General features: G+C 40.0%; 1 protein-coding gene across 1 annotated transcript in view; it reads left to right on the top strand.

The window, feature by feature from the left end:
* Positions 1–63: 63 nt before the first annotated feature.
* PEX3 (peroxisomal biogenesis factor 3) overlaps positions 64–16,992 on the top strand; it is a 41,040-nt gene continuing 24,111 nt past the window's right edge. The window contains exons 1-3 of the mRNA XM_002714856.6: positions 64–402; positions 11,007–11,138; positions 15,902–15,983. Of these exons, the coding sequence (XP_002714902.1) occupies positions 330–402; positions 11,007–11,138; positions 15,902–15,983 (287 nt within the window). The 5' untranslated portion in view covers positions 64–329. The remainder of the gene's footprint in view (positions 403–11,006; positions 11,139–15,901; positions 15,984–16,992) is intronic.

Here is a 16,992-nt window from a genome sequence, read left to right as displayed (position 1 = left end):
GCGCGCTGGTGGCGGAACGTGGCGGGCGCGGGCTGCGTTTCCGAGGGAGCCGAATGGCAAGGCACCCGGGAGCGATTTCCGAACGGACCTGAGCGCTCCGGCCCAGTGAGCGGCGACGGCGGCACGGCGGCCGCAACAGAAAGCGCAGCTGCTCGGCTGTAGTCCACGCCCCCTTCCCGCTCCGGTGACAGCCTCTGCGGGAAGTCGGCGTTCGTGCTTTCTGGAGCGCGCTGAGCGACACCCGGGATCTCCTACCTGGGCGGCCCGGGCCGGGGGACGAAGAAACACCGGGGCCCGGTGAGCCAGCCCACACAACCCGGGGCCCGACGATGCTGAGATCTACGTGGAATTTTCTGAAACGTCACAAAAAGAAATGCATCTTCCTGGGCACGGTCCTCGGAGGTGGGTGACAGCGTTTCTTGGAAGGAGCACCGGGAGAAGGGGATGGGAGAGAAAGGGCTCTCTGCTCGACTAGGGAGAGGCCGGGCGATGCTAGCCCGGCGTGGGGTTGGGGTTGGGGAGCGGGGCGGCCGACCCCCCAGGTGTGTTCATCTCTGCAGTCGCCGTGCCCTTTGCCCCCGCACCGCCTCTTTGCCGACCCTTTGTTCCCGCGGACGTTGGGAGAACCCACCACCATGAAGTTTCAGTTTCAGGGCACCGTTCTCCTAGCGACACGTGCTGTTTAATTCCCTTCTATTGCGTCCCTGTGACTATCTCCATTCTGCTTGGAACTCTCAGCACTTCGGCTTTCACCCTTCGCGGGAGTTTGATCACATTCGGGTAGAGTTCCCTAAAACCTGCACTCGAGGTGGTGTTGAGAGTTCACTTGAAAAAAAAGCAATTCACGGGTACTGAAAGTCTGGAAGTCATAGACTAGGCAAAAGGGAGCAATGTTTTAGCTCTGGTTCTTCCATTTTAGAATGCAGATTATGCGGTGAGCAAATGCTTGGGAAATGTTGTGTAATCTTCCCAGGATCCAAGGTTGGGATCATTGCCCATCTCATTGGCATAACCGAGTTGCACAGACTGAAAGGAGATTTAGAAACAGATAAGATTAAAAAAGAACTCTTGAGATCCTTTTCATTGTATGCCACTCGCCCATTATATCCAGGGATTTGAAGAATGAAAAGCCTGGTGAATTAAGTGAGAAGGAATTCCAGGAACTTTTAGAGGGAAATTTGGGAACTTGAGTCTTTGAGCAGTATTTTTACCACTCTGGTTACAGAAGTACTTAAAAATCAAGAACAGAAGTTTTCCAAAGAGTTCAGTTGCTTTTATCTTGTCAATAGTTCATGTTTTACTATGCTCAGTGGGAAATTGACAGTACTCTGAACTTTAATAATTCAGATTTGATGATTCTTGAAAGTTAGCATTTTTGCTAATAAGGCAAAGATGGGGTTCTTATGTCTCTGAGGTCTGTCACAAATTGACAAGCGTGTGTGAGTTTGGATCAACTTCTTTGAGAAATCTTTTATAGGTAAATGTGTTTTCTGATATTTTCAGAAATATCAGTGGGAAGTAAGCCTCTGGTATTTAAAATATGTATAAGTTATGCTGAAACCACAGAGTTCATTTTATTTGTAAAAGCTAGAGATATATATATGATGGAAGATGCATAAATAAAATATTGTTACCACTGCTAATGGAAAGAAAATTATCTCTTTATCAGTCTCAGAAGGAATAGCATACCCTTCCAGGCTTATGGAACAACCTAATGGTGGATTAGAAAAAGTCAGAGGCAAGAAAGAGCGTACACAAAAATGTAGCTTTATACAATCAATTGACATCTTTATATTATGAAATTAAGAGAATGGAAAAGAAATAGTTCAGAAGAATAGAAACAGAAACTAGTCCTAGTATTTTCTAGCAAAAAAATCTGAAAACAGAAAAGTAGATGACTGTGATTGGCATTTGAACTACTTTTTTTTCTGATTCAGAAAGAATGTCCTGTAACACGTTAGGCTTCTATTAATCTAATTTAAGAAAGATTTATCATGGTGCCTGACTGCTGAAGATAATATGATTGGAGGTGTAAGATTTGCAGATATCTAATAGTAGCAGCTACCATTTGTTGGTGCCCACTGTCTGCTGGTCATTGTACTAAACATTTTCTGTTCAGTGGGGATGACAATGGAGTAGATATTGTTGTCCTCATTAAAAAATATGGGAACTAGAGCCCTAAGAATTTGAGTAAGTCTCCTAGGGTCTCAGATTCAGTAATAGGGAAACTGGAATTCAAGCTCAGGTGTGTTAAACCACAAAGTGTAGCCTTTTTCCACACTAAATCACTGTGCCTTCATATGTTCTGATAGGAAGGAAAAACAAGTATATGGATAATTAAAATTAAAAGCCATTAGAGGCCGGCGCCGCAGCTCAATAGGCTAATCCTCCACCTAGCGGCGCCGGCACACCAGGTTCTAGTCCCGGTCGGGGCGCCGGTTCTGTCCCGGTGCCCCTCTTCCAGGCCAGCTCTCTGCTGTGGCCCGGGAAGGCAGTGGAGGATGGCCCAAGTACTTGGGCCCTGCACCCCATGGGAGACCAGGAGAAGCCTCTGGCTCCTGCCATCGGATCAGCATGGTGCGCCGGCCGCAGCGTGCCAGCCATGGCGGCCATTGGAGGGTGAACCAATGGCAAAGGAAGACCTTTCTCTCTGTCTCTCTCTCTCACTGTCCACTCTGCCTGTCAAAAAAAAAAAAAAAAAAAAAGGCCATTAGAGATGTGAAAAAATACTATACAGGTCAAACTGGCAGATAGCATATGCAGCTGTAAAAATTTAGGAAGGATTTTATAGAAGAGGTGGCATATTCAGGTTTGAAAGCTGACTAAGATGTCAACATGCATGTTCAGAGAAGTTTGGCCATTTGGGAGTGGGAAGTAAGCTAAGTGTGACACTGAATCACAGAGTTTCTGAAGTAGGAATTTCTCTCCCTGCATTTTAAATGATTAATTGCATTAGACCAGTTTGTATGATTTGATCAGTTTGTTGAAAGATGAGAACAGTGATTTTCAAAATTTTTGAAATGGTTTCCTTTACACTCTTAAAAATTAGAAACCCTAAAGTGCTTTCTAAATTTTGTATCTATTAGTAGTTACAATCTTTGATAATAAAAATTCTAAAATATTTATTTTTTAAAATAAGCTCATTGCATATTAACATAGATAACATATTTTCAAAATTTAGAGCATGGCATGGTTTTACATTTTGCAAATAGATCCCCACAATGTTTGGCTTACTTAAAGAAAGCTCGATTCTCATCTCTTTCTGCCTGTTATCAGTTGTGATTTCCCCATATCATGAAGCCTTTAGCATTCTCCATTGTACCCTCAGAGAATGAGAATCACAAAGGTGAATAACATTTTAATATTATTACAAAAATACTTTTGACCTTACAGATCCCCTGCAATGACCCTCAGACCTGCTCACAATAGATTGAGACCCTTTGCCCTAGAGAAAGTCTTGGAGAACAGAGGGCAACCAAATTCATATTTTTTGCTTGCTTGTTTTTTAAAAAGCATAGAATGTTGACCTATGATTTTGGTTTTTTTGTTTATTTTTATCTTATTTAAAAGGCAGAGAGACACAGATCTTCCATCCCTGGTTCACTTCCCAAATGCTCACAACAACCAGTGGTTGGCCAGACTGAAACCAGAAACCCAGAACTTAAGTCCATGTCTCCCACATGGGGGGCAGGGACCCAAATATTTGAGCCATTGTCTACTGCCTCCCAGGGTGCACATTAGCAGAAAGCTGAATTGGAAGCCGAGTGGGCGGGACCTGAGTAGGTGGAAGTCCAATACGGGAGGTGGGCATTTCATATGGCAACTTAACTGCTGTGCCACGTGCCTACCCTAACCTATGAAATACAGATAAACTCTAATTTCTTGCCTCTTCAGATGTCTCCATTATTCTTTTGTTCAACAAATATTTGAATAAGACTGCCTACTGTGAATATATTAGGTTCTGAGGATACAAAGCAGTAAGATATAATTCCTGACTTTGAGGAACTCGTGTGCAGTCTGGAAAACAGAAATGGAATAAATAAAAATATTACACTAATAGTTTAATATTATAAAAGTAGAACAGGTACTATGGGAGCTTAGAAGAAAGGGGGTCATGTGATTTCTGGCAAGCTCCAGAGAGGAAGAACTTCATTTAAGTTGTAAAACTAACAGGGGATTATGGAACACAAGAAAAGTGGCTGCCCAAGAGGTTCATAAACAATGTCTTTGATAAATCAAAGTGTATCTCAGTGTGGCGAAGCTTGGGAGTGGCAAAACATGAATTGGGTCAAGTAGCTAGAGTGCAAATTGTGAAAGGCCTTCGATATTGCATCATTCTTCATAATGTGGACACTATCCTATGTGTGAAGGCTTCTCAGATTTTTCTCTAGATAAAAGGAGCTTAATAAAATATTGAATCTGTTTTTCCAGATCCTGATTTGGGTACAATTCAAGAATTCTTTAATTGGGACTGAAGTGCAGTTTGAGAATTCCTTAATTCATTCAGCACTTATTTCTTGAGGGCCCATTATGTATCAGAGTTTTTTGTACTGAGCATGCAGCATCATAGAAGATATGACATTGGGAATGTCCTTAAAGTCTACATTTTTAACAGGTACCCCCAAGTAATTCTGGAAGAGACTCCGCATTAAGAAATGATAGCAGGGCTGATGTTGTGGCATAGCAGGTAAAGCTTCCACCAGCAATGCTTACATCCCATAGGGGTGCTGGTTTGTGTCCCGGTTGCTCTACTTCCAATCCAGCTCCCTATTAATGGCCTGGAAAAGCAGTGGTGGATGGCCTGAGTGCTTGGGCTCCTCCATACATGTTGGGGGCCCAAAATAAGGACCCTGGCTCCTGGCTTTGACCCAGCCCAGCCCAGGTTGTTATGGACATTTGGGGAATGAATGAGTGGATGGAAGATCCATCTCTCTCCTCTCTCTCATATATACATATGATATATATATATATATATAAAAGATATATATGATACATATATATGGGAGATATATATATATATACATACATATACACATCCATCTCTGTAATTCTGTAATTCTGCCTTTAAAATAAATAAAATATTTAGAAAAAAATGATGGCAGGATGTGGAATAATTCTGAACACAAGAATGATGTAGTTGGATTTATGTTTTAGGAAATCACTTTAGATATAAAAAATGAATTACAAGGGTGTGAGCCAAAAGCAAAAGAGGAGTTAAGCTGTTTAACCACTTCAAGAGCATTAATAAGAAGAGAGTGAGACACCAGTGGAAAGAAGGGACTATCAAAGAAGGCTGTACTTTTCTCTGAAGGGAGGAGAAAACTTCCACTTTGCTTATGGTCCTGTATAAATAATGATAGAGTTTGTGATCACAAAAGGCTTCTATAGCCTTGGCAGCTCATGGCAAGAGCCTCTGGTGATCACTGACATAAATAAGAGTGTCAATTGTTAAATCAACAAGAGTCACTGTGCACTTGCTCCTCATGTAGGACCTCTGTCCTTAATGACTTGTACTTTGAAAATTAACTGTAAAACTTGTTTTCAAACAGTACTTTATACTTGGTGTTTGTGTATGGGTGTAAATTGTAGAAATCTTTACTTAGTATAGAGTTGGTCTTCTGTATATAAAGTTAATTAAAAACAAATATTAATGAAGAATGAGATGGGAGAGGGAGTAGGAGGTGGGATGGGAATGGGGATGGGAGGATGGGAATGGGGGGAAGAACTGCTATATTCCTAAAGCTGTACGTATGAAATTTGTATTCATTACATAGAAGCTTAAAAAAAAAAAAGACAATGCTAAAAGGATTGTAGGAAAGTAGCAAAACTTAGAAAATCATTTCTAAAGATCAGATTAACAGAATGTGGGGATCTGTTGTACTGGGAATCATGTTAATAAATTATTTTCAAACTGCTATTGAAATTACTAACCCAGTAAAATAGTTGCATTGCAGAAATTCTCCCCCAGGAGAAGGCTAAGAGATGATCTCAAGATAACTACATTAAGGGGCCAGTGCTGTGGTGCAGTAGGTTAATCCTCCGCCTGTGGCGCTGGCGTCCCACATGGGTGCCAGTTGAGTCCAGGCTGCTCCTCTTCTGATCTGGCTCTCTGCTATGGCCTGGGAAAGCAGTAGAAGATGACCCAAGCACTTGGGCCCCTGCCCCTATGTGAGAGACCTGGAATAAGCTCCTGCTCCTCGCTTTGGATTGGCTCAAGCTCCAGCCGTTGGGACCATTTAGGGAGTGAACCAGCAGATGGAGGACCTTTGTCTCTCCCTCTCACTGTTTGTAACTCTGCATCTCAAATAAATAAATAAAATATTTTAAAAATAAAGATAACCACATTAGATTAGGAAAGCCCAACTGATATTTTCCTGTACCACCAATGTTCTAACCTCAAAATAAATTAACATTTATTTCATGAGGTAATTGGTAAATACATTAAATTCATAAATGAAGTTATAGCTATCAAATAAACTTTAAGGCTTATATAATTCCAGTCTTTCACTATATGGATGATGAAATTTAAATCCAGGGAGAGGAAGGAACTTGCTCAGAAGTCATCTAATTTGTTGGTGCCAGTGCCATCCATGTCTGCTCTCTTCCATGCCAGAATTCAAGCTACTAGTGAATAAATAGTTTTCAGTTATAAATTTTAGATAATTAATTCTCTGTCATTTTTATTTTTATTTTGTTAAGGAGATAAATTTGACTACATGAGAATTTATGAATTTGGCATTGAAAGCCTTAGTGAATTAGACCTTGTATAGGAGGAACTTCAGTGCTAAATGAAAACAAGCAAACTAAAAAAAAAAAAAAAAAAAGTAGATTGGGGGATTTTAGCCTAATTCCACACATTGATTTGCTAGTGCTGCCATAGCAAAATACCACAAACCAACTGGTTTAAACAAAAGTAAATTATTATCTTGGAGTTCTGAGGTTAGAAATCCATGATCAAGGTGTCAGCATGGATCTGTACCAGGCCTCTCTTCTTGGCTTGTAGATAGCCTTCTCCTCTATTTGTTTAAACATTATCTTTCCTCTTCATGTGTCTGTGTCTAGATTTCCTCTTATATGAAAGCCAGTCATTGGATTAGACACCACCCTGATGACCTCATTTTAATTTGATTACCTCTTTAGAGACCTTACCTCTATAAGAGCACATTATAAGGCACTAGTGCTGAACATGCGAATTTTGGGTAGAAAAGGGGAGTGAACACAATTCAACCCATAACAATTCATTTTCTTTTTTGGCTTCAGTTAAGATGCACTTAACTGATACAGGAGTTCCTAAAATTTGCTTCATCAGATTTCTTGAGAACGATAGACCTTCTCTTCAGGAAAAAACATGCACCAGTCTAATTTGCTATTACTCCAGAAAAAGTCTTGCCAATGTAGTGGGTACCATTTCAGTGTTTTCAATGTTTCATTTTACAGAATAACTTGAAAGATAATCATTTTACATGTGACTTTCAGAAATCTGTTGCACAAATAAGATACATGCAAATTCCTTCAAAACTAATGTGTCAAAATTGCCTGTGAAAGGGTTACTTTGTGAAATATAAGTCAGTTTCTTGTTTCTCTTAATACTGTGTCCCCGTCATCAGTTTATTTAGGATGTATTACAGGAAAGATAGCCATGTAGCCCCTTATACAGCCTATTTATTTACTCTTTAGGCATGATTATAACACATACAAACATTGCAATACCAATCATACTTTATTCTAATTAATTTTTAAAGATTCATTTATTTGAAAGTCAGAGAGAGGGAGAGACAACAGATCTTCCATCCATTGGTTCACTCTCAAGATGATGACAATGGCCAGGGCCAGGCTCAAGCTAGGAGCCAGGAGCTTCATCCTGGTCTCCAACATGGGCAGCAGGGGCCCAAACACTTGGGCCATCATCTATTGCTTTTCTCCAGGCCATTATCAGGGATCTGGGTTAGAAGTGGAGCAGCGGGGGCATGCCCTGGCACCCATATGAGATGCCAGCATTGCACACAGTGGCTTTACCCACTATACCACAACACTAGTCCTCTAATTATTTGTAACACATACCCTTTTACTGAACTATTATTTTTAAGACTATGTTGCATCAGTTTATCCATAGCATCTGTATTAGTAAAAATAATTCAGGGAATGTTCTGCTTTACAGTTCCTAGAGGTTTTCCCTTTTCTCATTTGTGACAAACAAACCAATCCAGTTATTTAGGTAATGCACAATTCTCAGGTTATTTTTGGTAGATAGTAGGATCCACAGGCAGATAGGGGTAGGTGATGATTAGTTACTCCCCTACAAGCTTGCTGCTAGGTTCCAATGCAGCCAAATTCTGGCACACAGAACATTTATTAGCAAGCAGAGACAAAACTGAAACACAGCCTGTTCTATGAGCTCCTTGAGGTTCAAGCTTCTGTTCTTTTTGGTGCTACCACAGAACCCTGTATAAAAAGATTTACCTGAAGCCAGTACAACAGCATTAGAGCTGTAGGATCCAGCTGGCCATCTGGTTAACTCATTTGACTAAGAATCCTTCAGATTAGCAGCTGAGGATTCCAAGCTAAGCCGTTGCTAAGGATAGAGTATTTGCTAGATTCTATATTCTAGTTAACACAAATATTATTAAAATGCTTCAGTTAGCCTGATATCTGGAACACCATTAATTTGACCTAGGAATATATATTGCTGATATTCATTGTGCTAATTAAAGTATTTGGTGTTGATCAGAGATAAAAGTTAATTGAAGCCCTTAAGTCTCAGGGGTGTGGCTTTTGACCCAGTACTAAGTAAACACCGTGGAGTGTTCACATTCTCAAGTAGAACCACTGACAGGCCCTTGGGTATAGACCAAAACATACATATTTGTGCCATACTCTCTAAGCTGGAATGTATTCAATTGCAGGGCCATGATACCACTTGTGTTTTTCTACTGTATTGTTTTAATATGCTCTTCTTTCTTCCAATTAAGGTACTAGTTTTTAGATGGCTTGAGTTTCATCCTCTCTCCTTTCCTCAGAGATTATTCTAACATGTGGGTGGGTAAATAGTTGTCTGATTACTTAACTTTCATTCTTCTATAAAAAATGTATATATTTTAAAAGAATGTGTTCATTGAAGAAATTATGGAAAATATAGAGAAGCAAATAGAAGAAAAAAATCACCTATTATTCCACCATTCAACAAGGATCATTGTTTATTATATGTTAAAATTTAATTCCATCTATTTTTCTTTTTTTTTTTTTTTTAAGATTTATTCATTTATTTGAAAGGTAGAGTTAGAGATAGAGAGAGAATCTTCAATCTGCTGGTTCATTTCCCAAGTGGCCACAACAGCATGGGCTGGGCCAGGCTGAAGCCCAGAGCCAGGAGCTTCTTCCGGTCTCCTACACAGGTGCAGGGACCCAAGCACTTGGATCATCTGCTGCTGCTTTCCCAGGCATATTAGCAGGAAGCTGGATTGGAAGTAGAGCTGCCAGCATCACAGGTGGCAACTTTACCCTCTATGACACAGTGCTGTCTCCCCTCCCCCAATCTATTTTTCTATTTATTACATTAAAAAAAATCTGAGAACTTACTTTATCATCTAAGCATATGATGTAGACATTGCCTTGAATCATTAAATATTTAGGAGTGTATGGTTTTTTTTTTAAGATTTATTTATTTGTTTGAAAATTAGAGTTACAGAGAGAGGGAGAGACAAAGAGACTGAGATCTTTCATACACTGGTTCACTCCTCTAGGTAGCTGCAACAGTCAGGACTGGGCCAGTCCAAATCCAGGAACCAGGAGCTTCTTTGGGGTTTCTAACATGGATGGCAAGGGTCCAAACACTTGGACCATCTTCCACTGCTTTTCCCAGGACATTAGCACGGAGCTGGATCAGAAGTGGAGCAGCTGGGAGATGAACCAGCGCCCATGTGGGATACCAGTGGTGCTTGCAGTGGTTTTACCCACAATGCCAGACCATGGAGTGTGGTTTTTAATAACTACTTAAGATCACATCGTGGGGCCGGCGCCATGGCTCACTAGGCTAATCCTCTGCCTGTGGCACCGGCGTCCCAAATGGGCGCCGGGTTCTAGTCCCGGTTACTCCTTTTCCAGTCCAGCTCTCTGCTGTGGCCTGGGAGGACAGTGGAGGTTGGCCCAAGTGCTTGGGCCCCTGTACCCGCATGGGAGACCAGGAGGAGGCACCTGGCTCCTGGCTTCGGATTGGTGCAACACCGGCATGACGGCCATTTGGGGAGTGAACCAATGGAGGGAAGACCTTTCTCTCTGTTTCTCTCTCTCTCTCTCACTGTCTAACTCTGTCAAATAAAAAAAAAATCACATCGTGTACATAAACCACAACTTATTTAAACCATTCCCTATTGCTGGACCTTTAGAGTAGCCCTAGCTAACTATTAAAGGCACTGGATAGATTTAATCCCTTCTAGATGTGATTATTTTCTGCTTCATACACATCCATCACTGCCTCTGTCATTGGATGTTAAAATGCTAATCTTGGGGCCAGCTTGATGGCTTAGCAGGTAAAACCTCCTCCTGAGACCCCAACATCCTATATTGGTATCGGTCCATGTCCCAACTGCTCCTTTTCTGATCCAGCTCCCTGCTAGTGGCCTGGGAAATCAGCAGACGAAGTCCCAAGTACTTGAGCTCCTGGTACCCACATGGGAGGCTCAAATGGTGCTCTTGGCTCCTGGCTTCATCTTGGCCCAGCCCAGGTCAGTGTGGCCATCTTGAGAGTGAAACAGCAGATGGAAGATCTCTTTCATCTCTCCCTTTCTCTCTGTAACTCTGACTTTCAAATAAGTAAATAATACATCTTTTTTTAAAAATGCTGCTCTTTCTCTTTTGGTCAATCTTACAGTTCTTTTGTTTAGGTTTTTTAAAAGAAAATGTTTTGCTTTTCAATAATATAAGTCTTTAAGTTGATAAACTGGGTTTAAAATCTTGTTTGGGGTTGTTAGTACTCTAATATACTAGCTTATTTATTAAAATGATTTTAGGAGTATATATCCTGGGAAAATATGGACAGAGGAAAATCAGAGAAATACAAGAAAGGGAAGCTGCAGAATACATTGCCCAGGCACGACGTCAGTATCATTTTGAAAGTAACCAGAGGACTTGCAATATGACAGGTAAGGCAAAAAGAATTGTATAAAGCTGTTTGATGATTCATATTAACTTGCATGTCACCAGGACCAAAGAATGATAAATATAGCAAATATTTGCATTAACTAAAGTATATCATTTTATTATGAATTTTAAAAATCAATATAAATGTGTTCATTCATTTGCTTTTATTCATTCAGTAGATACTTGCAGAGCCCAGCACTGAAAAAGCAGGCGGTGAACAATTTAAAAAATACACATATCCTGGATCTTTAGGTTTTTTATTCTATTGAGAGGATAAGATGAGAAACAACAAATAAGTAACCTTAGGCACACTATTTACCATAGAAGAATAAAGCTGTATATGTGTGTGGGTGTGTGTGTGTGTGTGCATTCTTTAAAACAGGGTGATCAAGAGATTCAGCTGTCTTTGAGGTGACACTTGAGGAGACACTAAATGGTCCGATGGAGGGAGCCATCCAAAATGCCTGAGATATGAAAAAGCTTGGGGAAACAACAATAAGGCTGTAGAGCAGAGAGGAAGGAACAGTGGGCAGCAGTGGGAAGCAGGGCTGTGGAGGCAGACCTGATCCCTGTGGCCTGTAGATCACAGGAGCATCCTAGTCTGTTAAGTTTGCAGTTGGCAATGACAGACTGTAAGTCTGGCATAGTAATGTACACACAACCAGTGTTGATTAGTGGTTATAATTCAGTCTCCAGAGCTAGAATCCCACTGTGAGAATGCCATGACAAAGTCAGTGTGCCCGTTTGAAGAAAACCATGTGTTAGATTCTAACTGGCATCCTGAAAGAATTAGTTCTCAAGTCTATGTCAAACCTGCTTTTCTTTTTCATTCTTTGAAGCTTAATCTTTTCTTGAACATTTATTTTAAGAAAAAATAATTTGGAAAGAATTTATAAAGGTAAATTATCTTCTTCAACTTTAGAATTTTTTCTAGAATTGTAAATACTTTATAATTAGTTCACTTGCCTCAATTGTACATATGAAGAGGCTGAGATCAAAATGGGTATAGACATCCAAAATTATAGCTAGAATACGATTTTTTTTTTTTTTTTTTGACAGGCAGAGTGGACAGTGAGAGAGAGAGACAGAGAGAAAGGTCTTCCTTTTGCCGTTGGTTCACCCTCCAGTGGCCGCCACGGCCGGCGCGCTGCGGCCGGCACACCGCGCTGATCCAATGGCAGGAGCCAGGTACTTATCCTGGTCTCCCATGGGGTGCAGGGCCCAAGTACTTGGGCCATCCTCCACTGCACTCCCTGGCCACAGCAGAGAGCTGGCCTGGAAGAGGGGCACCGGGACAGAACCGGCGCCCCGACCGGGACTAGAACCCGGTGTGCTGGCGCCGCAAGGCGGAGGATTAGCCTAGTGAGCCGCGGCGCCGACCTAGAATACGATTTTAATATTTGAAATAATAATGCCTAGAAAAATACCTTCATTCTATAAAGCAAAGGATCATCATAAAGATAGTATATAGTGACAACTATGATGTGATACGGTGAGTAAAAGCACAGGTTCTCACCTGAAGCAGGTCTGTTTCAAATCTCAGCTTGCCTTGTGATATCAATGTGTCTTTGGACTAGTCTAAATCTCTACTGTCTCCTCTATAAAATGAGCATCATGAAACCCACTTCAGAAATGTCCTATGGTGAAGTAATGCACAGAAAGTGCTTGACACATAATAAATTAATAAATGATAACTTTTTAAAAATTATATAATTCCTTAAATTAACATTAAGCATTCAACATAGTGATATAGCCAAAGGCAATTTAATGAATTTTAGAGAATATGGAATGGTCCATTTCAGATTATTACTGAGATTTTCAGAAAATGGTAACTCTTGTGATTTCAGCTTGACATGGATCCTTGTGTTAGTTTGGGTTCTCCAGGATGCAGATGCTAAGGTGGGATTACGTGTGGGAGAGATTTCTTGAGGGAAATGCCTGTGAAGAGGAAAATGGAGGGAGCAGGAATAGGCAAGGAAAGCCTTTAGACCACTTACAGGTCTGACAATTCTTTAAAGAAGGAAAGAGAGAAGATTAGGTAAGAAGAACCTCAGACTACAGCACAACGAAGCATTTGCAAGCCAGACTTCTCTGGTAGAGGAGTCCAGTGAAAATGGGCAACTTTAGTGTCCCTACTTGAGCACTGTCCTTGCTTGGAGCAGTGCAAAAATAGTAATGGATCCAGAGAAATGGTTGTCAGTTAACAGTGCTTCTCCTAGCAAGAGGTATGGGTGGTACATTTCTATAACCTTTATAACCCTCAGATTAGCAAATAACAGGCTGTAGGAAATTAAAAATAAAAATGTGGTGATCACAAGACAAAAATATAGGTTTACTGAAAAACTTCCAAACCTCTGTCTGATATACACTGATAATAGGGTTACAAATAATAGGATTATAGTTCTGTCCTTTTGGCTAAGATATAATGAGTAGACAAGAAAGATTTAGTACTTACAAGTAAATGTAACTATTTTTCTTACCAAAGAAGTTGGACCCAACTTGAAAGATAGCTTCTAATGGAATACTTCTTTGCTTTGCTGTTTAGCTTTGTCTTTGTGACATTACGTAAGATTTTGAATGGATGATTGTCAGGTTTACACATGACATTATGCTTGGATGAATAAGTGACACCACAAATAAAGTTTCATGATAAAAAATAGTCTTATTTAGGTGCTATACTGGGAAAAATGAATTGTTCTGCCTTAAGAGCTGATTGTATAGATACAGAATTATCTAAGTTTGCTTGGAAGCAGGATGTTTGAGTAAGGATTGGGTAGTGTAGTTGAGTTTTAAGTTTGTTATGAGCAGACAGTGTGGTGTGACTTCTAGAAATACTAATTTATTCTTAGACTAATAAGATCTGGGATTCAGCTCAGAGTCGCAGCATACTCTGCCTTTCAATAGTCAGAATACAGGGTCATTTCTGCCTTTCATATATAAAGAATATGCTTACAATATAGAGTGTATCCCAAGAAACCAAATAAGGACAATAAAAGCAAGAGCCAACACTTACAGAATATTTCCATGAGCAAAGAAACACCGTTCTGATTGTTTTCTATGTCTCAATTAGTTCTTGCAACAATCCTTTAAGGTAGATCCTGTGCTATCTTCAATTCACAGACCAAGCAACTGAGACATAAGGAGGTTAAGTAACTTGCTCAAGGGCATACAGATTTGAGTTTAAAAGACAGTCTTGTGCCGGCATACCGGGTTCTAGTCCCGGTCGGGGCGCTGGATTCTGTCCCGGTTGCCCCTCTTCCAGGCCAGCTCTCTGCTGTGGCCAGGGAGTGCAGTGGAGGATGGCCCAAGTGCTTGGGCCCTGCACCCCATGGGAGACCAGGATAAGTACCTGGCTCCTGCCAAGGATCAGCGCGGTGCGCCGGCCACAGTGTGCTGGCCGCGGTGGCCATTGGAGGGTGAACCAATGGCAAAGGAAGACCTTTCTCTCTGTCTCTCTCTCTCTCACTGTCCACTCTGCCTGTCAAAAAAATTAAAAAAAAAAAAAAGACAGTCTTGTGATTTGTGTTTGGACTGAGAATGTCGGAGATCAGATAGCGATAGGATGATGTGAATGCTGTTTTGAACTAGATACAGAAACATTTGGTAATGTTAATACAGTTGGCTAGAAAATGATAGTCTCTTATCTTTCAGAAGAATTATTAATGAGACATCTCACAAATTGTTTCATTATACCACAGAATCTGTAAATTAGTTTCCCATTAACTCCATTTTCTGAAGATAGGACTCTAGTATTGCTCTTTTCTTTGTAAAATTAACACTGTTTGGACTAAATACTACATACTATAATGCAATTGATATATATAGTAGTACATCAAGAGACAAGCTTACCTTGGTTTTACACTGCTACTATAGATAACAATCTGAAAACTTAGGTGATTTAAATATACAGCCTGAGGAAATATGTTAAATCTACAAAATACAGCACTGAAATATATGTCAAGTAGATTAAAACCTGAATTTTATGTAGAAAAAATAATATGGATTTCTAAAATTAATATATCATGTCTAGTCAAGAAGTAAAAATGATACACTAAAGTTTTCCCCTTCAGAATGTGGTGTTTGTTAGTTTTCATTACTCATTTAGTGTTAAAAATTCATTTTAAACTTACATATGGGTATTTCTCCAAAATTTTTATACCATAAAATAACTCCTATAAATCACATAAAACATTTTATCTTCACATTGTTTCTAGGAGTAAGAAACAAGCAACAGCCATTGTCATAACCAAAACTAATACTCAGAAGCTTTCAGTTCCTAGCCTTATGCACTTTTGTCTAGGTTATAGTAAGTGCTTTTGCTTTGTAGTATTTAATAAACTTTTTCTAGAAATAGAAATAAATAAATTACTAAATATTAAAATGGTTTTGATCATTCTCATTATATCAAAAATAAACATTTATTGTAAATTTAAAAGCAAAAAAAAGAAAAAACAGAAATACTGATAATTCATATCCCAAAGATCACCATTAATAACATGCAGGAGTAATTCTTTCCATACTTTCTTCTGTGTGGCTTGTTCACCTTGCTGTGAGCATAGCATATGTGCAGTTTTGTTCAGTGAATGTAAGCAAGTAATGATTTACTAATAACTAGTTTTATATTATTATTAATAATTTGAATCTCCCTGACCTTCCCCAACCCTTGCTCTCACTAGTCTCTTTATACAGTCTAAAACAATGTGCATTTCTCCGTATGGGTGGGCATATCACTTGTGAGCTACTGTGTTGTCTGTTTGTATCACAGTGCTGTCCATGCTTCCTACACTGAGAGAGGCTTTGATGCAGCAACTCAATTCTGAGAGCCTTACAGCTCTGCTCAAAAACAGGTAAATACAAGTTACAGCAGTTTTGTTTTTGTACTATTCTCAACATTTACAGAACAAACAAATATTTTGCAAAAATCTTTGTTATTTTTCTTTCTAATTAAAGCTTATAACAATAGATTCAGTTAGAAAAAATAACTGAATCATCGAATCCACTTTTTATGCTCTCCTTTGTTACACGAAGCATTTAGGATAGCAATATTTGTATGTATTATTTTTCATAAATGCATTTTACATCATTTTGACATTATTCAGGAATTTAATTATTGAGTACCTATGAAATGCATTACTAAACCAGATACTAACAAGAGTTAGGTTAAATATTATACTCCTCAATGAGTTTACAGTGTAATAGTTAACCATGTGAACATCTGTTTTTTAAAATGTATATTTTTATTTTCATTTCATTTGAAAGATAGAGACACACAGAGAAAGATACATGCATTGGTTCACTCCACAAATGTCTTTAACTGCCAGGAAAGGGCAGACCAAGCCAGGAATCCAGAATTCAGTTTGGGTGTCCCATGTGGGTGGCAGGACCCAAGTACTTGAGCCATCATGAGCTGCCTCCAGGGGTAGACATTAGCAGGAAGCATGAATTGGAAATGTAGCTAAGTCTCTAACCTAAGCACTCCAACTTGGGATGGAAGTCCCAAGTAGCATCTTTTTTTATTTATTTATTTATTTTTTTGACAGGCAGAGTTAGACAGTGAGAGAGAGAGAGAGAGAGAAAGGTCTTCCTTCCATTTGTTCACTCCCTAAATGGCCGCTATAGCCGGTGCACTGTGATGATCCGAAACCAGGAGCCAGGTGCTTCCTCCTGGTCTCCCGTGCGGGTGCAGGGCTGAAATACTTGGGCCATCCTCCACTGCCCTCCCGGGCTACAGCAGAGAGCTGGACTGAAGAGGAGCAACCGGGACAGAATCCGGCGCCCCAACCGGGACTAGAACCTGGTGTGCCGGCGCCACAAGGCGGAGGATTAGCCTAGTGAGCCACAGTACCAGCCCCCAAG

This window comes from Oryctolagus cuniculus, chromosome 5 (genome assembly GCF_051225735.1).
Source record: "Oryctolagus cuniculus isolate XC-2025 breed Fujian yellow rabbit chromosome 5, ASM5122573v1, whole genome shotgun sequence".
NCBI classification, from domain to species: Eukaryota; Metazoa; Chordata; class Mammalia; order Lagomorpha; family Leporidae; genus Oryctolagus; species Oryctolagus cuniculus.
The sequence above is the reverse complement of the archived record's forward strand: the minus strand, read 5'-3'. Positions and strand labels throughout refer to the sequence as shown.